Source organism: Semicossyphus pulcher, unplaced genomic scaffold, assembly GCF_022749685.1.
Source record: "Semicossyphus pulcher isolate SPU_LCO1_2020_fin unplaced genomic scaffold, fSemPul1.0.p SCAF_8, whole genome shotgun sequence".
Classification (NCBI taxonomy): domain Eukaryota; kingdom Metazoa; phylum Chordata; class Actinopteri; order Labriformes; family Labridae; genus Semicossyphus; species Semicossyphus pulcher.
The window spans coordinates 3,902,631-3,928,826 of record NW_027211759.1 but is presented as its reverse complement, the minus strand read 5'-3'; the positions used below and the strand labels follow the sequence as shown (position 1 = coordinate 3,928,826).

The following is a 26,196-nucleotide window of genomic DNA, read 5'->3' as shown; positions in this document are numbered from 1 at the left end:
TAACGTTTCTACTGCTAATTACTACATTTCAAGCTAGCTAAGTTTCAACAAGTTGCCGCTAAACGACGGCGGAGACGCCCCCTCCGTCGCAAAGACTCTGCCATCGTTCAGGTTGGACATTTACACAGTGGGCGGGGACTATGCAGATTTGTGAATTTTTAATGAGGGACAAGGAAGAGAGGACTTGGGAAGATTTTCATAAAATAATTACGTATTTTACTTACTAAAAAAACATATCAGTCACAAGCAGAACATTTTATATGTCTGAAAACAGACTGGAGCTGCTCTTTAATAACACCTTTATGAGTTAAAGTCCATTCTTGCAGTACTTTCAGACACCACGTGTTTTATCGCCGTCTTTTTCTCACTGCAGGAACTCTCCAACTTGTGATAAAGTTCTTGCCACATCCTGAACTTGAAATTTGAAACTTTTTCTACTTAAATGAAAAAATCTGGACATTTCAGATGATTGAAAGGCGACACACCGCCATGCTTGTGTTCCGTTTGGTAGGAGTGTGAAGTCAACGGTTGTGGAAACAATGAGATCAATGAGAATATGTGGAGCTGCTGTTGTTATTGATTTTCCATCACGTTTAATTCAGGGCCCTGTTTAGAACAACACAAGCTGGTGTGGATTCATCCCCTCGTAGTTTCACACTTTGTTTCACTGCAGCTTTGTCACCCTTTATTTTATATCCTCTGGTTTATCTCTTCTTCTTCCTGCTCTCCACAAACTCTCTCGTCTAATCTGGTCTGAAGGTTGCGAGTTGTGTTTCTAATTTGTAACTTTAAGGCCATGTCTGCTGTGATGATGGATCATCTGAGCAGTCATGTCAGCCAAACCTCAGGGGACACCAGCGCAGACACACCTCCTGTCTGTTTTCAAGATAATACACATCTTCACGGAGCCTTGGAAACATGTGAAGGAGCCCTGTAACCCTGTAGGACTTCTGGAGACTTTTCCAAGGCCCCTGGAAACTTCTCAAGGACCTCTTGAGAAGGGACCTCTGTCGTGTCAACTACATATATGACTTGTCCAGCTCTTCTATTTCTGCTCAGAGGTGCATTAAGGGATAATAGACATCCTAAAACTTCCTGAAAAACACCAGGAAACTTCTCAAGAAGCACTGTGACCCCTCTGTGAAACAAGGAGCCTCTTCAAGGACCCCTGGAGCCAAGACCCCGACAATAGAAAGACAATTCTAGCTCCATTCTGATGTTTAGGACTTTCTGCTTCTTTTAATGCGTTTGTATCTTAAATGCTCTTTTTCTTAACTAAAGCTCTCTGCTGCCACCTGCAGGTCCTCCTTAAATATCACAGAAATAAAACAAACAAACACCAACAATATTCTCCCTTTTCATTTTAATGATTTAATGGCCGAGTTCCATAACAATTAAGACCAAAGCTGGGAGGCCGGCCCTCTGTGTGCACAAGATATTAAAATACATTTTAGAGACTTCGGTAATATCTTCCTGCATTCAGGGCTTCAGAAAATAAAGATCAGACACTGAACTCTCTCTCAATATAGACAATTATCTGCAGAATAGTGACTGTAACCAACTGAGCAGCTCTGAGTCTAAGAGACGGAGCAGCAGGCGACATGAACAGGCCTAAGAACAGTCGGTAAACACACATACAGCTGCTGCAGGTAAACACAAAGAAAAGGCAGAGAGGCACAAAGTGTAATCAACAAGTTAAATTGATGGTGTGCCCAGCAGCTTTAAGGGTCAAAGGTTAATGCTGAATTTATATGATCTCATTTTAAAGCTATTTTTCTCTATAATATGCTAAAATTCAAGTTTCTTAACATTAAATAAACCATTCTACTGCCGTGTAACATCAACCAATCCTGTGGTTTATATTTTGGTGGTGGGCGGGGCTTCACTCTGGATCTCTGATTGGCTCCCTGAAGCTAAAGGCGCTGTAACGGTTTGTTCAAGCTGTTTAACTTTAAGTTCAGTCTGAAGGTTTGGCAGCTTCTTCAAGAGACACGGTGAGATTTTTGTGAGGTCATGTGACAGCACGTCCCGTCATGATGTCATCACTCCTCCAGCATGAAGTGAGGTTGGAGCAGGGACAGGATGGGGCCTCGGGGGGCCCCAGCCAGGCAGTACGCCTCGTCCACGCTCACACCACTGGAGTGCAGAGTTAGCATGGAGCCGACGCAGCTTTCCCTGCCGCCATGTGAGGTCAACAAGACGAAGCAGAGAGGGCTGTCGTTCAGGCTGAACCTCCGCTGCATCTCGCCCAGCTGAGCCCAGAAACTCTGCAGAAGAACAACCAGAATTCGCCTTAATATATGAATGAATGAATATGAATAAAAAGTAAAGTTCATGTATCAGCAGGATGTTGCTGAGTGTACCTGAGCAGCCCGTCGGCTCGCCAGCATTGTGTCAGTGTCGGGCTGGATGGCGGCGTCCCCGCAGAACACTACACGGAGCTGATCTGACGGACACAGAGCTACCTGCTGGTCCAGCAGCGCAGAGAGAACACCTAGACCAGTGACAAGGAGGATGATTCAACTTCTAACATCACAAACACCTGAACTATCAAAACATTATCAATTATTATTAATACATGTTGAATTCTGATTTGACTTTGAGCTTTTGGGAGGAAACAACACAGGTTAAATGACCGACGTGCTTATAATGACGTTCCCATCAAGCTCAGCTGGACTTTGAGTTCAGTGCTTAAAGCCTGCTGGCATGCTAAAAATGTATATTAAGGTGCTTTACACATCAGTACTTTAGCATTAACCTCAAAGCAACACTGTGTCTAAGTACAGCCTCACAGAGCAGCTGGGGGGACTTCAGAGAAAGTCTATTCTATTCATGTGTCTTTTTTTATGGCATATTTTGTACGTCTTACTCCAGAACCTCAAACATCTCTGGAGTGTCATATTCATCACACATCAGCCATCATTAATGACAGAGAAGAATAAACCTGACCTGACCTTTCTGTGATGCCTGCGACGCCTCGTTCTTGTCTGTCGTCAGAAAGAGCTGCACGTTATTGTTCTGTAAACTCTCGATAAAATCCTCCTCGCTGGAAAAACAGAACCTGCTGATTTCAAGACCTGCAACAGGATGGGAGGGGGGGGGCAACACTGTCATCAGGACTGCAAACACTGATCAGCAGCTGACTGTTATAGTTAAATTACCGTAATGTCTGGCACTGCTGGTGGTGGTTAAAGGTAAAAATTACTATAATGTCTGGTGCGGCTGGTAATAGTAGAAGAAATTTACCATAATGTCCAGTGGTGCGTAAACCGGTTAATGTAAAATGACCGTAATGTCTGGTACCAATAATCAAGGTTAAGAAAAATTAATGTAACATCTGGGGGTGCTTAAACTGTTAGAGTTTAATAACCGTATGTCTGGTAATGTTGAAAAAAATTACTGTAACGTCTGATAGTGCTTAGAAACGTAAAATATAAATTACCGTAATGTCTGATGTGGCTTAAACAGTTAAAGTAAAATTACTGTGATGTCTGGTTTTGTTGGTAATGATGGATTTTATAAAATTATTGTAATATCTGTTGCCTTGACTGATGTTTAAATTTCAACCACCGTAATGCCTGGTGCTGCTGAATGTCAAAGTTAAATTACCGTAATGTATGGTGCTGCTGAATGTTAAAGTTAAATTACCGTAATGTCTGGTGCTGCTAATGATGTTGGAGCTCTGCTGCTGTTGCTGACTGTCTGTGGTAATCAGGACGACATCAAACAGAAGCGACTCTGCAGGATTTTCCTCCAGCAGACGTTCATTGACTCTCTGCAGTGCCTGAAAACAGGACAGTGTTCATTTGTTAGGGACTATTTTCAGAGGCGGATAAATCCACATTTAGCACTCAGGGTGGTGTATCGAGTAAATAAAAATAGGGTGTATGTTTGTGTTTACTGAGAATTATTTATGTATTTTTATTGATTCTATTAGTTTTTTCATTTTGACCTTCAGCAGCTGGAAAGCCACGCCTACTCCGTACACGTCATCGCCATCACCAGCTCCAGATTCAAACACTGCACGAGACGTTATTGCGACAACCACCGCCCGATCAGCATCTTTCTGCAGAGGAGACACAGAAACTACATCTTTAAACGCACTTTTTCTTGAACATTTAAATCATACAGGACACAAAACCCACACCGAACGAACAGGAAACCGAAACAGAACAAATATGAGCTAAAAAGAAGAACAAAACAACACCAACAGGGATATCTGCGTACAGTATGTTAAAAATGAAAACATTTTAAGTGGAACACGGCATCTCATTCTCTGTTTTCCAACAAATATTAAAAAAACGTTATACATTTGTACTGTACATCTTGTTTATGTCCTAGAGAATAGTTTAGTTTCCTCTGAGCAACAAGATTATTTTCTGTCTTTCCAGACATTGCCCTCCTTTTGGACTTAAATTTAGTGTTCAAAATGTTCAATTTAAGAGTTTGGTCGCTAATTGGGGAAATAATTACACAGTTATAACATGACCTCGGGCGTACTTTTTATTCTTTGGTCCCGCTGATCATTCGGATTCGTTGTATACAATATACAGCCATTCTTCATCTAAATTAAACTTTTAAAAAATGTTTGTCACTGCAAGATCAAAGAGTTAAAATTTAAGTGCAATAGTTGGCTGCATGTTTTTATTATGAAAGAGCTGAATTTGCCAGAGGACAGAGAAGTCTGGAGTTATAGGATTTGAGTCATGTTCATGTGTAAACGAGAAAAATGCATTAAATCCCACATTATTTACATGTAGTCTGGTGAAGAACTCTGAAAAAATGGTCCAACATACATTGTGATCTTTCTATTGTATGCCAGGACTGGGTGGTATATTCTGCAGGCATGTCTCTCGTGGAATGAGGCAGCCCTCCTCAGGTGAGTCTTACCTGTTTCACGTCGGTGTTCTGAATCGTGAAGACCATGGCCGCCTCTCAGATGTAACTCTGCAGGTTATAATCTGTTTTTAACTTTTAAATACACTGTTTTTCACCGTCACTGCCACTGAATCTGCTGTCAAACTAAGTTACTTCAAAGTACCACCAGAAACAGAGAACTGCCTGTTTAGGTTCCGCCTAATGATGTGTGATTCGCGAACGAGTCGGCCATAAGAGCCTACTCCTTTATTTGTTCAATGGGATTTGGCTCCCGTCTGAGAGACTATTTATTTTCCTTTTTTGTAGTTGTTATTATTGGAAGCCGTAATAAAAGTGATGAATATGCACATAATAAGTCAAAACATGGCTAAGTATGACTGAAATAGAGCCAAATATGAGCTGAGCCAAATGATCTGGCTCACTGAAAAGAGCTCAACTTCCCACCACTAGTTCCGCCTTTCTGACCCGCGTCGCTCTCTCAAGAGCGCTGCGTGATGGCGTCACTTCCTTGTTTGTCTGCCGCTAGCCACCCCGCCCACAGCAGTGATTATTGTGTCAGGTAGAGAAACTCCGTCCGGTTTTTACCCCCTTTAACCCCCAAAGATCTCTGCGAGCTGTCGGGGCAGAGCAAGGAGGCTGGTCTGGAGCGTATCTGAGAAGGAGCTGGACCCGGTTTGTAGCGGATTTAACCCGGTTTGGAGCGGGTATTGTAACGGATCTGGACCGCTGGGAAACAGAGAAGAAGGGAAAGTTTGCTTCAGCTTATGTTCACGGTGAGAAATCCTTACTCTGCTACCTCGTTCCTTACTTCTTTACTCCCTACGCTCTTCACCTTGGTCTCCTGAGGTCTCCTGTGTGTTCAACCTGTACCCCGCGGACCGGTCGGGTTCCTGTGAATCCTCCTTAAGGTCTGCAGGTGAACAGCAGGTGATTGGCTGTCAATGTCATCGCCTCAGGTAGCTAACAGAAGCAGGAGACTATTTCTGTTATCAAAGACAAAAAAAGTTTAATAGCCTAAGATCAAACAGAGAGTCAGTAAAACAGTCAGTAAACTGTCAGTCAGGAGACAATTAATCAATCCTCTGACTTGTCATACACGTTAATTCATCATACCAAATAACCTCCCAGATTACACACACACACACACACACACACACACACACACACAAACTCTCTTACAGGGCAACAATTGGATAATTGATCGTAACTAATAATGCCCTCCAAAATAGAACCATTCAATAGAAATGAAATAAAAACAGGAAGTGAGGAAGCACTCTTTCACGCATACATTTTTCATAAATCTTTAATAAATTTTGCAGTGAGAAAAAACCAAAGAAAGAGTGTGAAAGAATTTAAAACTCTTACTTAGTATTAACCTTTACATTCACAGCAAGAAGTCAAACATAATACATACGTTTGTGGACAGATACATGTATAAAACTCAATTCTAAGCCATACTAACAAGCTGAAACAAAATATATAGGAAGATAAATGAAATGAAAGCTCAATGTAATGGACAGAATAAAAGGTAAAATACAACAGTAACATTTAAATAGGTAAAGCTAAATTAAAAGACTTCCTAATAAAGTAATTATAAAATGACAGATAAATAAATAAAGGTCAATTTAAAGCCAGACTAAAACAATAACATAAAATAAAGACCGATTATAACATCTGATCAATAAAAAAGACCACTTACAACTTTTTCAGTATATAAAAAAAGGTTAAACAAATTCTGCAGCTAACAGGTAGCCTGTGCAGAAACTTTACCAATGGTGTAATGTGTGCTGTCTTTCTGGTCCTTATAAAAACACATGCAGCTGAGTTTTTGCAGAGACTGTAGTTGAGCTACATTATAGGCATACATTATATCTCTGTATTGGCTGCAGGCAGACTTAGTCAGTTTAAAATTGCTCACTCATTGTGGCAGTAAATACTCAGTGGTTCAGTAAACTGTCAGTGTAGCGGTAAAGACTTTAGAAGCAGTCACACCGGTCTCTCTCTTTGTCCATCAATCAGTCAGTAAGCGCAGCGTGATTGCATTCAGCCTTTACAGTCAGGTCCTGCACGTTCAGACCGCGTCGGAGACTCAGATGGAAATCATTAGAAGCAGTCAGACCAGTCAGACCGCTCAGTGATCCTTAGATTGAACGACACCTGCAGTATAATCCACATCAAACAGTCCACAGTGAGAGTGTTTCAGACCCGGGCTGCAGCTTTCACAGAAGATGCGTCTACAGACAGCCGATCTTCTTCTATTGTCACTTTCAGGAAAAGTTTTAGAATAAATGTTAAATTAAGATTTGAAGGCTTAAGGACTAGTCCAATATTTCAGGTGTGTGCTTATTCTCTTACTGACCAAGCAAGATTAGCTTAGCTTAGCATAATGACACAGGGGGAAAGAGCTAGCCTGGCTCTATCCAAAGGAAAAACTGTAAAGAACCAGCACCTCTAAAGCTCATTAAGCAACATATTACCAGTATATATGTTTTTTTAATCTGAAATTAACATGTCAAAATATTTTTTGGGATTTCCAAATCCTGATTCATCTGATCCTGATTAGATTAGATTAAAAACTGGACCGAGAAGATGAAACACGAGCCGAGGGAGCATCAAGCAGCTGATGAGACATTTCCTCCACCCTGAGCAAACAGTGTGATGAAAGCACGGAGGAGCCTCTGATCGGCTGCGTCTGTAGTTTGCAGGAGTTGGCTGTAGTGTTGATGCTCCCTTTATAAATAAAGCTTATAATCATTAAGTGTTGAAGGAGCCTTATATTCAGGTGAGTAATGAGATTCACTAGAAGAAGATCAAACTCCAGGTTCAGTTGATCTGTTTCCTCACAGTCAGATTTCTGCTGATGTCACTGTGGAGGTTTCATGTGTCTTCCTCTCCACTTCCTGTCTCTGCAGCACCGTCCTCAGTCATGTTCAGGTAGAGATCGACTGCACGACGGCCACCATGAGGAGGCACCTGGACAGGATCCGGTTCAGGGGCCAGAGACGGGACGAGTTCCTGGATCTCGCCGAATCGCCCAACACGTCCGACACAGAAAGCACTGAAGACTTATCGATCAAGTCTCGCGTCTCCGTCAGAGAGCTGGAGGATCTGAGGGAGGCGGAGGGCGAGCAGCAGAGTGATGCTCAGGTACAGACACACCAGTCTTGTCCTGTAAGAGCTGCAGGTCCTCCTTCTGGCTGAGATGCTTCCTGTTTCCTGATCCCCAGTGCTTCTGTTTATTCACTCTCTTTCCTGTTGATCTCATCTGTTTGTGTAACAACTAATAGTTTTCAGGCTGCTGCCTGTATCATCATGATCCCTGTGTTGTGGGAATGTTTAGATTGTGTCCATCCTGCAGTACTTATGATTTGGTAAACTTAAGGCAGTGGAGCTAAATGACGATCAGAGACGCTGCTCACGCTTTGTTCAGTTATTGTTTGATAGTTCAGCTTCTTTACTTAAGAGCGAGTCCCAGTATTTTTTTAGCTTGGTCCTAATTTTTACATATTTCACTGCTCATAATGGAGCATTTTATTCTTGAATGATTTAGCAACCAGGTATCACTTTAATATTTTACTTGATTTCAGAGATTTAAGTTCTCTGTCACTACGACGGAAATCTGTCCACTGAATAATTTAACTGAAATCCAGGGGCCGTGTATGCGTTCAGTGCAGGCAGGGAAGAAAAATGGCGGTGGAAGGAGGGTGACACTTTAAGCTTTTATTTTGGTAGGGAATATTACCGTGCATTGCTTTTGTCATGTTAGCTGGCTACAGAGCTCTGCGTTGTGTTATATCTACAGCAATTTACACGTGAATTATCCCTGTGGCTAACTTCACGGCGATTTGCTCGATATTAGATGTAGCTGGAATTTTGTAATTTATAGAGGCACGAGTCTGTTATTCCATTTTACTGAACAAAATTAGGATGAAAAATGTTTTTGTTGTTAAGTGTTTTTTTAATTTAACTTTTTAAAGAATGGTGATATCCTGAGACATAGGGTCAAATTCTCTTGATACACCTGGTAAGTGTTGACATTCATAATGGTAAAAGGTTCCCACCTGTTAAATATTAATGTAGAGTGTGAAAAGTGGAGGACCCAGGATTGAGCCCTGTGGCACTCCACATAAGAAAACCCATGACCCAGGTCACTGTCGCGTCTTTGACCTGAAACAGACGACATGTTTAGTTTAGTTTACTTCTTTGTAACTGATTTTATTTCAGTGTTTTTGTCTCATCTTTTCTGTCTGTGTTTTTCTCTTAGGCTGGTCCTGGTTCATTTTCCGCAGCTCTCCCAGACGACCCCAAGACAGATCTCAACGAGGTCAAAGGTCACCTAGAAATCGCCTTGTTAGAGAAACACTTCCTACGTGAGTAGTTTGACGTGAACTACAATCTGTGCTTTGTTTCTTTGCTTTCTTAAACTTGTCATATACATAATATGAACCTGGTTTTGGCCTTATATCAAACAACTTTGACGTGTCTTAAAGTTTGGATAAAATCACTGATGTTAAATATTCTCAGGAGTTTTTGGTCTTGGCTCATGCCAATAGAGAATTAAAATATAAAGACATAAACACTCATTTTCATATTCTATTATTTCTGAAATAAGTTTTTCTGTGTGTAGTTTTATTCTGAAAAACTGTTCAAACTACCAAAGCTCATCCGTCTTATATTTCCCCGTAGTGTCAACATTTTGACGGCCAAAATATTAATTATAAATAAAAAAGTAAAGTGTCCCCTTTAATCTGTGCAGTAAGAGATTATGTCGATTGGGTCATTGTTGCTCCTCACATTAGTGTGGAGTAAAACGTCCCACTGCACAACAGCATGCTGGGTAATCCATCAATATGTGCTTTATGTAACACACACACACGCACACGCACACACACACAGCTATTAATAACCCGGCTAAACTCATTTGACACCCAAACATACTCACACGTACTGACTGGTTAAATAAGGATCTGTGTTTCCTTAAATAAAGAATTGAAAGGAGTCCTAACTTAATGTCCTCAGTCCGGTCACTGTTGGATGTTATAAAACAGGCACAAGAGTTTCTTTAATAAGACATGAGACTGAATATGAGTCAGAGGAGGCCTGTGTGTCTTTGCTTGGTTGTAAACTAAGAATCAACTACAAATAACTTTTAATGTTGAGGCTGCATTTTATGTTCACGAGCTCTGCAGCTTTTAAAGGATAACTTCCGAAGTTTTTGTGAGAACAATATTCTATATGTCCATATGTACATTAAAACAGTATTCATGGGGGCGCTGGTTTGGTTCGACTCCCGGTCTGCCGATCCACTTGGTTCATGTCACCCCCCGCTCTCTCCCCCCCACGTTTCCTGTCTCTCTTCAGCTGTCCCTTCCTTTAAAGGCAAAAATAATCTTATGTAAAACAAACAAACAGTGTTTATGCATCCCTTATCTTAAAGTCAGTAAGACTCTTCATAAAGTATGTGCTGGAGCAGACGGTCCTCCGTGTTGGGTATTTTCAGGTTGTAGTAGCTGCGTAACGCCCCATGCTGCAAAAAGTGAAAGTCCAATTAAATATCTATAATTAAGGAAATATATAGTTCTTTAGTAACTTGTTTATGAGATATATTTTTACTGTATTTAAAGTGAAATTTTCTTGTTCTGTTAACAGATAAATTGCTTGTTTTAAACCTCCTGTGAGGAGTTTTTCGCTGGTTACGAAACAATCTAAATTTGATACAGACGCCTCAATTTGATCAGCAAGAATATTGAATATTTCTATATCATTTTATTTCATGCCTGTCACTGCTGCCACTGGCCGGTCAGTGGAGGTGATTTACAGCAGGCAGACCGGAGGTGCCTTTGTTTACGTTTTCCACTGCACAGTTTCACAGAGACTGATATGTTTGGCTGTTAACAGGAGGCAGGATGAGATTTATTAGAAACACTTTGCCCTTTGCCTCATGTCTTTCCAACTCTCTCCTCCCCTGTTTCTGGCACTATCCACTGTCCTCTCTATAAATAAAGACATAAAAGGCCCAAAAAAATATCTTTAAAAAAAAGAAACGATACTCACGCATGTGCAGGACAGAATCCGCAAAGACATAAGAGAGCGGACATTTTGAGAGCGGACTTTTTTCCGTGTCAAACTCTGACATACTTTAAAGGCTGCTCGTTAATCTGAGACAAAACATCCACAGATTCTCTCTGAAACTCTGCTTCAGTAGCTGGGTGTTTTATTCAAACACATTATGTCATCACATTATCCTATTTGTCAGGAGCGTCAGCCAGTGTCGGACCGGGCCTGACAACTCTTCAAAGGGAGGCTCTGTCATTGATCTGTTTGCAAACAGCTGGTGGAGAGGCACCCAGCTGTGGTTTCTGTGGTTTACATGATACATCCGCCAACTGACGCTGATATGAGATGTTATTAGATTTCTTCCTCTCTCTATGGCTGACTTAAAATGTACTTTTTATTGCCTAATATCATAAATTAGCCACAAGGCATCAATAACAAAACTCCATTTATTATTAGACCTCTGATCCGTAGAGAAAAAAGTCCCCAAAAACCCTCAAACAGAGAAAAATGAAAGACACCTCAGGTACATCAGCAGAGAGTAAAAACACACTTTGGTCAACCAGGTTGTAAAAACAGTAATCATAATCATTTTAAGTATGATTTAAAGAATAGGAATCTAGGAGGAAGTTAGGTGTCGTCAATCATCAGTTTGTCTCCTCTGATCATGTGACCGTCCGTCCGTTTCAGAGGAGGAGCTGAGGAAACTTAAAGAGGAGTCCAACGTGGATTCACTGAAGCAGGAGCTGGAGAAGGAGCGCAGCAAATGTCTGGAGCTGGAGCAGAAGATCAACGACGTCCTGAGATCCAGGTGATTATTAACGACACACTTTCAGATGAGACAGCGTGTTCGTGTGGTTTCATCTGTTTGTTTCTGTCTGCAGCCTCGAAGACTCACCGTCTCAGACACCCAAAGCCCCGCCCCCTCCTCCACCTGCAGTCAGCAGCACAGGTGACCACTGCCTTTGAGTTCATTCACTGTCCTTTAAAACTTAAACTATGACTGCTAGAAAGACTACAGACTACAGACAACACTCCTCATGCTTTTAAAAAGGGTGGAACAAACATGAGAAGAACCCCTCAGCTCACAATGACTGAGCTTTTTATTAATGATATAATCAGAGCACGTCTTCTCTCTTCTCTGCTCCGTTCCTCAGACAAACAAAAAGAAAAGGACTCTCTGTCCGACAGCTTCCTGAAGTGGCTTTATGACCGTTTTGGAGTTTATATCGAGGACTTCCGCTTCCAGCCGGAGGAGCACACGGTGGAGACGGAGGAGCCGCTGAGTGCCAAGAGGTGGGAGGAAAATCCAGAACCACGACCTACACAACATCTTAAAGCAACCAAGGAGGGAATTCACTAAGAGTGAATTGCAGCCGCTGATAGCACCATAAATTTGCGCCCGCTATCTGCTCCGCCTGAAGGTCCGATTCACAAAGAGAATTGCACTGATGATATTGAAGCACAAACACGGCCATAAAGCTCTGTGCAGTTTGCTCTTGTTTTGTGTCTGATTGTGGAGAGAAGCTGTCTGCACCGCCGCTCTCTGCTCTCTCATGCATCAGTTGAGCTCCACTCTGACGGAGCTCAACTCCATGCACAGATCGATGATGAGCAGGGAGAGGAGGAGGCAGCTCTGTTAACAGTTTATTGTAATGTTCAGACTCCACAGGTGTTTACTAGTTTCATTCTCTGTGACGCAGCTTCATTCCTGTAGCGAGCCCGCAGGAGCAGCTCGTGCAGATAATAATCCCCGTCATGCGTAACGGCTCCAGACTGTCCGCACACTTTTGGACAAAGTGTGCTCATGTGCCGTGGTTGAGCCTCGCACAGCCTCGGACTGATTGATCTCCTGATTATAACAACAATGACAATATATTATTAACAGATTGTTTTAACACACAAATACATGGACTTGTCGTCATGATCCGTGTAAACTCGGAGTGTGACAGCCCTTATAATACTGCGCTGCAGTTCCCACCAGCTCTCTGCAGACGGTAATACTTTCTCTCTAACTGCGCGCTGCTGTTTGTGAATTAGACACTTTTTGCCACGAGGGTCAGTTGCATAGAAAGAAGTAAATTTCCCCCGACAGTCTGCATGATGACTCATTTAAATACATGCAAACGGAGCACAGAGACGCTGTTTGCTCTGCAGCACACTTGGGGTGCATTAACCCTCGGCGTGTGCTGCTTGTGTCATTTGCACAGGTTTAGCGGGTGCAAACGCTGCGCAATGCTTTAGTGAATTCCCTCCCAAAGTTGCTGTTTTTTTTATTGTTTTAAAGCTTAAATCTAAATCAAAACCTGTTTTTTGATCCACAGGTTGACTGAAAATATGAGACGTCTCAGTGAGTATGAACTGAGGATGTCCACAGACTTTGTATTTAACAGTTTATTATAAATATACACGTGTCTCTGTCATGATAATCTCTGGTCTCGTCCGTGATCGCTCAGTGTCTCTGTCGTCGTGTTTCCAGAACGAGGGTTCAAACCTGTGACCAACTTCATGAGGAACCTTTCTGCCTTATCCAGCTGGTACTCCGTCTACACGTCGGCCATCGCCTTCATTGTGAGTCCACGCGCAGACAGTCAGAGCGTTAATGATGTTCGACAGCATCTTTAATAAAACATTTCTATGGTTAAAGTTAGAAATGTTGTTTTTGTCTGCGGGAAACTGCAGGATTAATTTTGACATCTGACAAAGATATTTAGTAAATTATTGTAAACACACTGTTGTTATGTGTCTGTCCCATCTAAACATCTATAAACATGTACTCAGTTGTAATTAAGGGTGGGCGGTATACAGATTTCAATACCGTCATTATCGAGATAACACCATGAAGTTTACTATAAAATAGTTCTGAAGTATATAAAGACGCGTCTCTAACTTCATGTGTGTTCTGCTCAGGTCTACATGTATGCAGCGTGTAACGGCTGGGCCGTCCCCATGTTCCTGTTCCTGGCCATCCTCCGCCTCTCCTTGAATTACCTCATTGCCAGGTCAGTGCAAGCCCCGCCCACGCTCTCTGTCAGCCAATAGCAAGCAAGGATCAGGAACTTTTCTGGCTTGTGTTTGTAAAGCAGGTCTCACATCGAGCTTACAGTACAATTTTATTTATCAAGTACAGTTTATTTGATCGATGAATTTTTGTCACACCTTTTTGACAAACATCTCCATAACTACAATTTCCTCTTTTTCTTTTTTTGGTTTGGCAAAATATACAAACCCACCGTTGATGACTTCAGTGTCTCTGTAAAAGAAACAAATGTAATGTAAATTTAGGACATTTTAACACGACTCAAAATGGAAAACAACCTGTCCTACATCCTGTCAGTCTTCACCAGGGTGTAACATGACAGCCTCTGTCTGAGGAAGAAGCTGAAAAAAAATCTCGTTTCAGTTTGAAATTCTTCTTAAACATTATTTTATTTCAGCGCTGACACACAGACGAGAGTTTAAACCCCCCCCTGGTGATCCTGACAGTTTGAAACCTTTGACACACAGATGTTTCTGCTGAGTGTTAAATGATCTCCTTTGTACCTGTCTGTTCCCATGATGCACTGCTCTCCAGAGGCTGGAGGATCCAGTGGAGTATCGTACCTGAGGTCTCCGAGCCTGTGGTGAGAAATCTCTCTTCACACCTGCTCGTTCTTTCCTGTTTGTTTTCTTCTTTAACGATACGATACGAAGTATTTGATATAAAGTTACAGAGCTGTAATAACAACTGACTAAAAACTGACTTTTACTTTAGTAACATTTAAAATGCAGCTCTCTGTTTTGCAAAGTCTATGCAAAATTATCTGACAAAAATCTGCCGCCATATTAGTAGTGTTGCCCTCTCTAAAACTGACATCGGTATGACATTTTTACATCCAACAAAAGGTGTTAATAATAACTTGAACAATGGTTCTGTTCTATTCAGGTGTCTGAGAAAGCGACAACAGGCAGTCAGCATGCACACAACCAGAAGCTTAATGGAATACAGCTATCATTAATGCTGCTGTAAACACCTGCGCTTCTCCTCCTGTTGGATGTAAAAATGTCCGCTGTGAAAAAGGCCTGTTGCACGATGGTGTGCCGATGATTAACAGGTGATTGACAGGTGTCGTGATTAAAGCGTAATTTCCTCCTCCGTTTTCCAGGAGCCTCCTAAAGAAGACCTGACCGTGTCTGAGAAGTTCCAGCTGGTTCTGGACGTCGCTCAGAAAGCTCAGGTGAGGCGTGACGGATAGTCAGAGGTGGAGACGCCTCCCGACAGGTTTCACAACAACAACAACAACAACAACAACAACATTTATTTATTTATTTTTCTCACAGAATCTGTTTGGGAGGATGGCCAACATCCTGGAGAAAATAAAGAAGTGAGTTTTTCTGCACGTGCACACAAACTTATGGGCCATATACAGATCTTTAACTCTGCGTGTGTGTGTGTGTGTGTGTGTGTAGTCTGTTCATGTGGGTTCAGCCTGAGTTGACCCAGAAGCTCTATGTTGGTCTGTGGTTGGCCTTCATCTCCTCCTGCCTGCTGCCGTACCAGCTGCTGGGATTCTTCATAGGTACGCCATATACTGTGCAAACACTCACATTCTGTAGTAGTAGAAACAAAACAATACAATATGGGACCAATGAAGACAATAACAATAAAGATGGACGACGCGTCTCCATCTGCTCTCATTGTATGAAAGTGATGCCAAAATAGCCCCGTGATAGGCGCTGCCATCTTGCGATGGTGACGTCATTTGGAGCCAGAGTCTGCCCAGTAGAGATCGGCAAGTGAAGCGGCCATAGCCGCTTCCACTAACCCAAACACACACTTAACTTACCGAACAAACACAGCAAGGATCCCGCACGCCGGCGTGTTTAACAGCAGAACAGCTTCTCTGTGTTGGTCTGAGGTTAACGTTCACAGGTATGGAAACTTCACTGACTGTAGTGATTGTTTTAGTTACGTCTCCTCTTGCGGATCCTCAGGAACTGATTGGCTGCAGGAGCCGGATTGGTCAACAGAGCTGTCAATCATAATTTTTACAGCATCAAATAACTAATTAAAAAATAAACTTGTCAGAAAAACGAACTCTTGGACATAAATCAGCATGATAAGAACTAACTATAAAGACAGAAACCATGTTTGAGAAAAATGTATTTGACGTGTATTTTGATTTTATAGTTTGACTCATGTCCCATCTGTTAACATGGAGGAGGCAGGCTTTATGAGCTATACTGCAGCCAGTCAGCAGGGGGCGATAGAGAGGGTTTGGCTTCACTTTTAGGGAGCTGTCATTTCGTCCATCTTTTTGTACAGTCTATGCATGAGACACTTCAATAGTTTTGGACACTTTAATCTTATAAAAGCTGTTTGTTATCTCAACAAAGAGTTACGTTTTTGACATTTTCTACAAATTTGCACGATTAAAAGTACGCCGAATTAGCTGTCAGCGCTTCATGTTTCCAGTTTGCACATAACAGTAAAGACGACTATCACTGCTTTACTTTGAAAAGGAGTTAAAGTAAAAACTTGATTATTCTCAGGCCAGTTCTGAAGTCATAAACTGTGACTTTTTTGTGTATTTACGAATGTATTTATGCTAGGACATCGGAGATTATTATGGTAATTTAATAGTGTAGGTCCCAGCGAATCTTATACTTATAACTATACAAAGAGATACTGAGATATTCTTCTTCCCCCTCCTCCTCCTCAGGTGTGTACGCAGGTATAAAGTTCTTCATCATCGACTTCATCTTTAAGAGTTGTCCGAAGCTCAGGCAGCGCTTCGACACCCCCTACATCATCTGGACCAACTTACCCACCGACCTGCAGCTGAAGGAGCGCAGCAGCACGGCTCTGAGCAGACGGGTCAGTTCAAACATCTCTCTTCGGTTCCAATCGGGTTTTTTTCCCTTGAAATCCATCTGAAAAAGTGTGATCGACTTATATTCGGGGTCTGGACTTTTATATGCCAATATACGTTCACAACAAGTAGACGGTGCCACTTCTCTGTAGAGCCGGGGGGATGAAAGACGGAGAGGCACGGCGATCGTCCGGAACAAAGTCGGCCGAGTTAACCGCCAACTGAGGCGGCGTTATGATGCTAACTTTAAGATGATGTTGTTTTTCTTCCTCAGCTGTCTGAGTGTGAACAGGTAGGAGCCTGATGTGTGTGCGTGTTTTTACAGGTCATTAGTGTGTAGCTAGACATCACTGAGTGTAACCAATCAGCTGCTGTTGCTCTCTCAGCAATGTGATCGTGATCGTGAGGTATCCCAACACTTCCTGGTCGGAGTGTCAGTGAACGTCCCGTCCCGTCCTCCAGAGGATGAACCCTTTAGATTTTAATGAACCCCTCGTCTTCCTCTAGCGCCCCCTTCAGGACAAATTTCAGTCAGATCTAACTTGAAGTTTTATTCGAGTTAATACCTGAATTTTCAGGTCAGAATTTAAAGTTGAATCGGACTTTTCTTCCTCAGTATCGTGTCTGTTTTTGAACTTACCTGAAAATTCAGGGTTTTCTGTAGTTTATAACTCAATGTTCAAGTTGGATGTCGTCTGAATTTGTGCATTTCTTCTCAGCTTTCTCTGAACAAAGTGCTGTAGAGTGCGACACCTTGTCATTGTCATGGATGTTTGCATTATTAACCCCCACCACAGACCTCAAACGCTCCGCACAGACAGAAGCAGTCAGGGTCAGAAGCTGGGATGTCTGATGGGAGGAGTGATTGTTTTTCTGCTGCAGCTGTTTGTGGCCTTTTAGCAAAAGTTATTGATTAAATTGATTTCACTTTGTTTTACTGTTTATTATGGTAAAGTTTTTGTCTAATTATTTAACATTTAACGGGCCTGTGTCCACTTGCAGTTCAGCATCCTCCCTCGTCGTCAGCTGTTTTTTTGTCGCTGCGCTCTCTCAGTTGAAAATAGTTAAACTTTTGGAACACCACCGGGCTCGTCAGTGTCACTTCTCCCTCACTGACCAATCAAAATCAAAACAGGGCGGGACTTCTGATATCAATGAGCTTTGTCAACAACAATGGCGAGTAGAAGCTAGAATCTTTGTGTTTTCTAGAGCATGTGTAGAGCTGCTGCTAACGCCAGGACACGATCCCTTTCTGTCGTTCGTTTTATGTTTGTTTTCTTTGTAAAACTGAATAATGATAATAGTTAATACAAGTTTTTGAATAAAAGCAGACAGAGCTATTTAAAGCTGACTTAACGGTCACTACCGAGGGAAGTGGAAGTTTTTCTCTTTTTTCTTTTTACATGAAAGTCTGTTGTTTTTTCGTCCAGCGCCTCCCTCAGGAAAAACATTTTTATCTCTCTAATGACGAGACTAAAAACACAAGTTGAATCCTCATGATGTTGTTTGCTCATATTGTAGCTGTAATTAAAACTGGAGTGAAACTTTAAACATATCTGACAACAAAGTGAACATTTTTAGAGTTCTGACCCAATCCATCAAGCTGGACAGGTAAGTTGCCTCTGATGGCGACACTTTGGGGGTCTCACTGCCGGACCGTCTCCGCTGCTGATTATCTGAGTCGGTGTTTTTAACCCTTCTGTCCACCTGCTCAGGTTACCGCCTCGGGAACTCGAGGCAGCGTCGGCGCCGCGGCTCCTCTGGGTGTCGGCCGCGACGAGGACGGAGGACGGAACTACAGCACCAAGAGAGGAACTTTCCACGAAGTCTTCAGCCTGCCGGAGAGTGAGCGCCCCCTGACAGGTGGGGAGGACGACTCCAAACAAGTCTTTACATGTCGGGAACTTAACTCTAAGGAGAAATACTGAAGCCTTTAGTCATCTATAGCCCTTAAAGTATGAAATCTAACACTGGGATCTGTCATATATTCCCTGTGTTATGTAAACTCCACCATGGTTGTTAAAAATCCCAAATATTTCTGTGCATGACTCTACTCGCAGCTACAGCCCGTCTCCAGGGAAAACTGTTGAATCTGCAGCTGCAGCAGGTGATTTATCTTTGTTGTTTTCTTTGTGTTGTCGTCTCAGTGTGCGAGAACGGCTGGCGCTGCTGCCTCATCAACAGAGACAGGAAAACACCGACAGACTACATCCGTAACGGATACCTCTACGTCACTGAGAAGTAAGTCCTGCACTTCCTGTTAGAGTTCAGAGGCAGCGTGATGGTATACAAGGTCAGTTACATTTTAGGTCTAACCGTCGTCACTTACATTTTACATGTCCTGAACTTTAGTAAAAATATATTTTCCAGATAGTCGCAAATGTACAGGTGAAAAACACCTCAGCACCACACACATATTACATCCTACCATCTTTTTTCGCCATGTCGAGTTTGCAATCCTGCTAGCTGCCTGTGCGGTAGTCGAGCTCAGCCTACGGTAACGTTGGTTGTTGTGAGGCCGGCAGCTGCACTGGCGTTCATGATGGCGAATGTCCATGACGAAGCTTAGCTACTTTTCCTTGTCAGCATTTTCAGTGAATTTTGCTTATTAGTACAACTGGCAGTTCTGGTCGACCAATCAGAAGCTACCATGTCTGATTTTGCCTGCTGGACTTGTCTCTATATCAACTGAACTTCCTCTGTCTCCTCAGCTACCTGTGTTTCGAGAGCTCCAGCTCCAGGTCTGGATCCTCCAAGAGGAACAAAGTCATCAAGCTCACTGAGATCACCGACATCCAGAAGGTACGCAGAGTCTCTGAGCACAATTTAGTGTGAAGCGGTTGGTACGAGGTTCAGCACCTCCAAGTCGGAGGCCGTGGTTCTCAGGCCAGAAAACAGTGGATTGCTCCCTCCGGGTGGGGAGTGAGTCTAGGCCTCAGGTGAAGGAGTTCAAGCATCTCGGGGTCTTGTTTACGAGTGAGGGTAAAATGGATCGTGAGATTGACAGATGGATCAGCGCAGCATCAGCAGTAATGTGGCCGTTATATTGGACTGTTGTGGTGAAGAGGGAGCTGAGCCTGAAGGCAAAGCTCTCGATTTACCTGTCGATCTACGTTCCAACCCTCACCTGTGGTCATGAGCTTTGGGTAGTGACCGAAAGAATTATGTTGCTGATACAAGCAGCCAAATTGAGTTTCCTCTGCAGGGTGTCTGGGCTCAGCCTTAGAGACTGGGTAAGGAGCTCGGACATCTGGGGGGAGCTCGGAGTAGAGCCGTTTCTCCTTCGCATCGAAAGGAGCCAGTTGAGGTGGTTCGGGCATCAGATTAGGATGCCTCCTGGGCGCCTCTTTGTGGAGGTTTTCAGAATCTGTGTTTATTGCCAAGTAGGTTTACACATACAAGGAATTTGTCTTGCCGATTTTGGTGCAGAACAATTAACACAGAACTAGAATAAAATTAAGTAAGAGACTTAAATAGAATAAGAATTAAAATATAAAAAGCAATACGTATAATACAAATAGTAAAAAATATGAACAACAGGTGTGATTAAAAACTGTACAGGGCACGTCCAACTGGGAGGAGACCCCGGGGCAGACCCAGAGCTCGCAGGAGGGATTTTATATCCCCTCTGGCCTGGGAACACCTCGATATCCCCCAGGAGGAACTGGAAAACATTGCTGGGGAGAGGGACACCTGGGTCACTTTGCTTAGTCTGCTGCCACCGCGACCCCGGATAAGCGGAACAAACACATAACAGAATCTTAAGATCTCAAAAACAGATGTCCTTGCATCCAAGTCATTTAGAATCACTTGAATGTGTCCAGTGAGACCAGCAAACTCAAACAGTTTTTCCCACCTCAGACTTTAGAGACAGCTGGATACAACCCACTGAATAAAAACAAGAATAAAGTGAAAAAAAAGTAGTTTAAATGTGGATTTAAAGCTTTTTTCTTCTCTGTCCCTCACAGTACAAAGTCTTGTCTGTGCTGCCCGGGTCTGGGATGGGGATCTCTATAGCCACGCCATCCACACAGAAGGTAAGAAGAGCCTTTACTTCAGTAGAAGTAGCAATACTCCGGTGTGAAAAGTTGCTGCATTCAAAATATTGATTTTTTTTTTAAGAAAATCTGCAAAAGAAAAATGCAAATTTACGCGTGTTTCCATCCACTACGGTTGTGGAAAAATCAGGCGTTTATTCATCAGGATAAACAGCAGGTGGAGCTAACTCTCCGGCCACTTGCCATCTAACCATTAAGAAGAAGAAGAGGACACGACCAGATGACTAAAGCCCAATCACAGTCTCCACCCTAAAGCCTAATCATTGAACCCTCACTGACCTTAATGACATCAGGCGTGCAGTGCGTGAGTCAGTGGTTTTGAGAACTGCACAATAATCAGGACACACTATGATGACATCACACGTTGGAAACAAGATGCATTGGTAACATTGTGAGATGCGAGATTAAATCTAATAAGAACAAGAGCCGACCTCCAGTATGTGTTTGTGTCTTGCATTACAGTGTTTAAATATTTAGCAAACTATCAAAAGTCAGAAAGGCGTTAATGTTAATTCTTTGTCATTATTTAACGGGATAACATCGCCATCGTCCATGATCACCGATATGCAGATTCAAATAAAGTCCGTAATTTGGCGTTGAAAACTCCGCATCACGCACTTGGTGATTTGACAGTGGGACAGCACTAACACACTTACCGGCAGGGCGCCTAAAAGTCTGTGAGTCCCGACTGTGGAGATTGGGATTGGGCCTAAATGTAGGGAGCTCCAATGGTGGCATCAAAAATTACATTTCCATGCAAATCTGATGTTTCTGTCTGCCGATATCTTCGGTCTCTTCGGTGGATGTTGAAGTCACTCTCTTATTCGCCAAACCTGTTTCCATTGAAGTTTGTAGCTCTTTCATTTTATTATAACACCAACTTATCACCTCTGGCAGAAGTAGAACTTTTTTTTTTATAGTATTTCAATTTTTTCTTTTTTAATTTTTCCACTCAAATTTTTTTAACTTTTAGTTTAAAATACAAGTAAAAAGAGGGTTTGGTGACAAAATATAATTCCCACAATACCTCCATCAATTTATACCTTTCAAGAGTTCAAGAGTTATTTACTTAAAGCATCTGGTTGGGTGTGCAGAGCTTTTAATTTGCAGTGCAACTCCATCTGTGCAGCTCCATCTTTAAAGTAAAAACTGTTAAATTAATATTTGAATCTGAAATTGATTTGAAATATTAAGTTGCATTTCATAGAAAAAAAACTAACTATAATTTCAAATAAAGAAATAAAGTCACAGGCTTCTTCTCTCACACGTCTCTTCTGTCCTGTTGCAGCCGATGGTGTTTGGTGCGATGATCCACAGAGACGAGGCCTTCGACGCCATCAACACTCAGTACACGAAGATCAACGCCATGACAGCAGCCACCAACCCAGAGACATAGTAACACCTTTGCAAGACGGCCGCCTTCACGCGGACACTGAAACTGTTTCACTTCATCCAACAGTGACGTCTTTAAACCGCTGCTGATTCGATTCACCTCTTAAGAGATTAAGTGGCATTAAATCCCTGATTGATATAACACCGGCCGAATCCAACAAATCACAGCCAAACAAATACCAATCAACGTCAATCCTGAGTGTTAATTAACTGAATATTCTCACGTTATGTGATGGTATTTAGGCCGATATAATTGCTCAAAATTAGGCTGCACAAACAAATAAAGGCCTCGTAAAAACGTTAAGGAGCAGAAGTTTCATCTCCTTAAATGTCACTTGTCTTACTTCCTGTTTTTCTGTAGTTGCTTCCACTCTGCCGTTTTTTATAATCCCTGTTGAGCACCAGTCATCAAAACTCACTTCCTGCACAGATACTTCACATTAAAAGTCTTCTAAGAGCACAATCCCTCCTTTACTTGGCAGGCTTTTATTTTCATTACGCCAGACGGTTTACCGCACAATGTATTAGCCCTGAAATTATTACCTGATTAGCAGAAATTTAATCAACATCAAATATTACAATGGATTAACTGTTTAAGTCATTTATAGTCTAACACCCAAAACTTTTGTTGCCGCTTTTCTCTTTAATATCGATATAAACTGAATATCTGTAAGTTTGGGACACAAAACAGAACATTTAAAGACGACGGGGGAGGTTGATTTTTTGGCCTTTTACTGTTTTCTGACCATTAATTATGATGGACATTTGTTAATGTTGTTATAAATATTATGATAAAGATGAAAAAATGACATAATTCAGGATGTCTTGGTTTCCTTGGTAGATTTAAAGACTGAAGGGAAAGAATTAGATCTATCATATAAAGAGAATCAAAGAGGTTTTAGTGATTTGAGCTTATTAGCAAAGGACTTCTATAAAATATATTTGCAGATTACAAGCAGAAAGTTTGTCAAAAAAGGGGAACTGCAACAAACACACCCATTATTGAACTAATAATAATCTGCTGATGCTTTCTAATTTGTAAAATACAGTTAAAACCCACAAATATTCAGTTTACAACGATATATGACAGAGACATGAAGCATATTCTTTAAATAAAATATTAAATTCAATTGTTTTTACAGTGTTATAAAGCAGCTAAACATGTTTAAACCTCATTATTTGCATTAGTGTCTTCAGGGAAATGTAAAAACTTCATTATCTGTATTATACTCAGCAGTTAAGCCTTACAGTCTGTTATTATTACAGTATGTTGTTTTTTATGTGGTGGCAAATTCTTCTATTCAGTATGAATGTCCTGAAACTTGTGTCTGTGCAACATTTAATCTGCGTTAAACCACAAATCTAACCAGTTTTTAGGGTTTCTTTTGTCTTAGCTTAAAAGCTAAAGCTAACCAAACAGATGCAATCTGTTTTAGTCTTTTGTCTCATCGACGTTAATTCAGCTTATGCTTTCTTTCTCAATCCGTCAGTGAAGCTAAAAGACAACAGAAGCCGTGCCATGTGTTTTAACTTTAGCTAGGTTAGCCTCAAGCAAGAAAAAACCTAGCTTGAGGCTAACTGAGCTAAAGTTGAAACAAATTCGAAATAACACTGATCAATTGCAAGTTTTTTTTCAAATCAGAGCCCTGTTATCTTCTAGTTTTAGCGTTCTTTTATAATCAATAAGCTAAGAGGCTAAAAAAGAGATAAAATGTTAGGTTTTTGTTCTGATCTGATTAGATTCTGTTTACCTTTAGCTTCTTTCTAAGCCTAGCTAGTCGGCTAAAGTAAATGAAGTAAAACAACAGAAAGAAATACTGACTACATTTGTTTATGCTTTAGCTTTGTTTTTCTTTCTCAATCAGTAACTAAGAAGCTAAAAAAACAACAGAAGCAACTCTATTTTCAAAATGTTCAACTTCAGCTAGGTAAGCATCAAGCAAGAACAAAAGCTAGCTTGAGGCTAAGCAAGCTAAAGTTGAAACAAATTAGAAACAATACTGACCAGTTGCACTTTTTTTCTAATCAGAGACCTGTTATCTTCTAGTTTTAGCATTCTTTAATAATTAATAAGCCAAGAGGCTGAAAAAGAGATAAAATATTTGTTTTTTTGTTCTGATTTGATTAGATTCTGTTTACCTTTAGCTTCTTTCTAAGCCAAGCTAATCAGCTAAAGCTAAGCAAGTAAAACAACAGAAAGAAATGCTGACTAAATTCTTGTATGCTTTAGCTTTTGTTCTCAATCAGTCACTAAGAAGCTAAAAGACAACAGAAGCTGCACGTATCCAATTTGTTTAAACTTAAACTAGGTTAGCCTTAAGCAAGAAAAAAGCTAGCTTCAGGCTAACCAAGCTAAAGTTGAGATAAATTGGAAACAACACTGACCAGTTGCAAGCTTTTTTTCTAATCAGAGCTCTGTTATCTTCCAGCTTTAGCGTTCTTTTATAATCAATAAGCTAAAAGGCTAAAAAAGAGATAAAATGTTAGGTTTTTGTTCAGATCTGATTAGATTCTGTTTACCTTTAGCTTCTTTCTAAGACTAGCTAATCAGCTAAAGCTAAGCAAGTAAAACAACAGAAGACTAGATTCTTTTACGGTTTCTTTTTCATTTTTTCAGACTTGAAATGTGTCTTTAGTATAATAACAAATAATAATTAGTTCACGCAAATATCCAGCTGTTGCTGTCAAATTAAGTATAAGTGCTCTCTAATTGCTATCAATCGGATCTAAATGAGCCATTTGGATTTAAAATGTTTTTATATGTGCTGAAATACTACACTAGATTATCCTTTTAAATCCTAACATCCATAAACATCAGTAGGATTATTTTTTGTCATAACATCTTAAAGGCTATTTAAATGTAAAACTGAATGAGGTTTAAGTGCGGCTTTGTAGTTTTTAAGTGTGTCTGTTCCTGCTTATCACGTTTGGTCTGTAACTGTGGTTTTCTGAGGAAATGAGTGTACTAACGGTCAGTCTGAAGGCTGTCACACCAGCATTTATTACTTTGATTTCAACTCACTCCTGTAAGATAAAAACATAACAAATTCTACATTCCGACCAGAAACAATGATCAAGATGGAGAATCTTTTTAAGTGAGTGAAGATAAAATTAAAAATAATAACTTCATCCAATTACAGTTTTGATGAATCTTTTGATTTTGCCTCTTTCGTTGCCAAATCTTTTCTCTTTTGTAGTTTTTCTTTTGTTTCTTCTACAAACACTGTTTAAATTTAGCAGTATTGATGCCAGCCGTTAACGCCATGTTGCCTCATTCAGACTTTTGTAGTTCTTCTTGTTTCCCGACTGTCTTTGCTTTAACTTCTAATCTTCCTGAGTTTGTTTCCGTGGTTTCTCAGGTTTCTCCTGTTTAAACGTCAACTCTGTGAACATTTCTGTGTCGAGCTGTTGTGTCTTTTGGATTTAAGGGTTTTATAAAATGGTGTCATTGTACAAACAGGTGTAATGTTTTTAACCGAAAAATGGTTTCTGTTGTAAAAATTTGATTTTGAACTTTTATTTAAGTAAAATCAAATGTCAAACTCTGACAGTCTCATGTTGTTTTTTCAGTGCAGTACCTCCTTTAGCCTGTTGGCGTCGCCACCTGATAGCTTAATATTTCCTCTGTGGTTTGAGAAGGAAAGTTTATCTTCTGTCTTCTGAAAACACCCAAATAATAACTTATAATAACTATTATTTACAGTAATTTCTCTTTAATAAAAGTCATTGAGAACTCTTTCGTTAAGGAAACTTAAAACAATACTAAATGTTGAAAATCAGGAATTTTAAACCATCTTATTCCTCAGTTTAAAGCTTTATTATAATTAATATACAATAGTTTATATTCTGGTTTTAGACACACATCTCCAGGCTTCTATGTACATCATCTTTCTCCTCTAACTTCAACATGGGCATGAATTCTTTCAGTGAAACTGCTGACAAACGCCTCTGATCACCGCTGT

The 26,196-nt window shown here is 41.0% G+C and overlaps 2 protein-coding genes across 2 annotated transcripts; one reads left to right on the top strand and one right to left on the bottom strand.

The window, feature by feature from the left end:
- Positions 1-1,370: 1,370 nt before the first annotated feature.
- Positions 1,371-5,023, bottom strand: LOC138613448 (cytosolic 5'-nucleotidase 1B). The gene is made up of 6 exons (XM_069687124.1): positions 4,891-5,023; positions 3,953-4,066; positions 3,649-3,784; positions 2,955-3,077; positions 2,364-2,494; positions 1,371-2,267 (listed from the first exon to the last, which is right to left on the bottom strand). The coding sequence occupies exons 1-6, from the start codon at positions 4,924-4,926 to the stop codon at positions 2,043-2,045; spliced, it is 765 nt and encodes a 254-aa protein (XP_069543225.1). The 5' UTR covers positions 4,927-5,023; the 3' UTR covers positions 1,371-2,042.
- Positions 5,024-5,482: 459 nt separating this feature from the next.
- Positions 5,483-25,779, top strand: LOC138613318 (GRAM domain-containing protein 4-like). The gene is made up of 19 exons (XM_069686969.1): positions 5,483-5,651; positions 7,791-8,025; positions 9,143-9,248; positions 11,623-11,743; positions 11,817-11,884; positions 12,090-12,228; positions 13,257-13,282; positions 13,412-13,503; positions 13,843-13,934; positions 14,507-14,555; positions 15,078-15,149; positions 15,253-15,296; positions 15,382-15,491; positions 16,635-16,789; positions 18,500-18,647; positions 18,932-19,025; positions 19,496-19,586; positions 20,753-20,821; positions 22,131-25,779. The coding sequence occupies exons 2-19, from the start codon at positions 7,840-7,842 to the stop codon at positions 22,236-22,238; spliced, it is 1,770 nt and encodes a 589-aa protein (XP_069543070.1). The 5' UTR covers positions 5,483-5,651; positions 7,791-7,839; the 3' UTR covers positions 22,239-25,779.
- The last annotated feature ends 417 nt before the right edge of the window (positions 25,780-26,196 follow it).

Bases quoted from the DNA above. Each gene is read 5' to 3' on its own strand.
- LOC138613318 (XM_069686969.1), top strand. From the start codon at position 7,840: ATGAGGAGGCACCTGGACAGGATCCGGTTCAGGGGCCAGAGACGGGAC. The intron at 15,492-16,634 runs GTACGCCATATA...CCTCCTCCTCAG, and splicing joins GCTGCTGGGATTCTTCATAG to GTGTGTACGCAGGTATAAAG. The intron at 20,822-22,130 runs GTAAGAAGAGCC...GTCCTGTTGCAG, and splicing joins CCACGCCATCCACACAGAAG to CCGATGGTGTTTGGTGCGAT.
- LOC138613448 (XM_069687124.1), bottom strand. From the start codon at position 4,926: ATGGTCTTCACGATTCAGAACACCGACGTGAAACAG. The intron at 3,785-3,952 runs GTCAAAATGAAA...TCCTGTTTTCAG, and splicing joins TGGCTTTCCAGCTGCTGAAG to GCACTGCAGAGAGTCAATGA. The intron at 3,078-3,648 runs GTAATTTAACTT...ATCCTGTTGCAG, and splicing joins TAGCAGCACCAGACATTACG to GTCTTGAAATCAGCAGGTTC.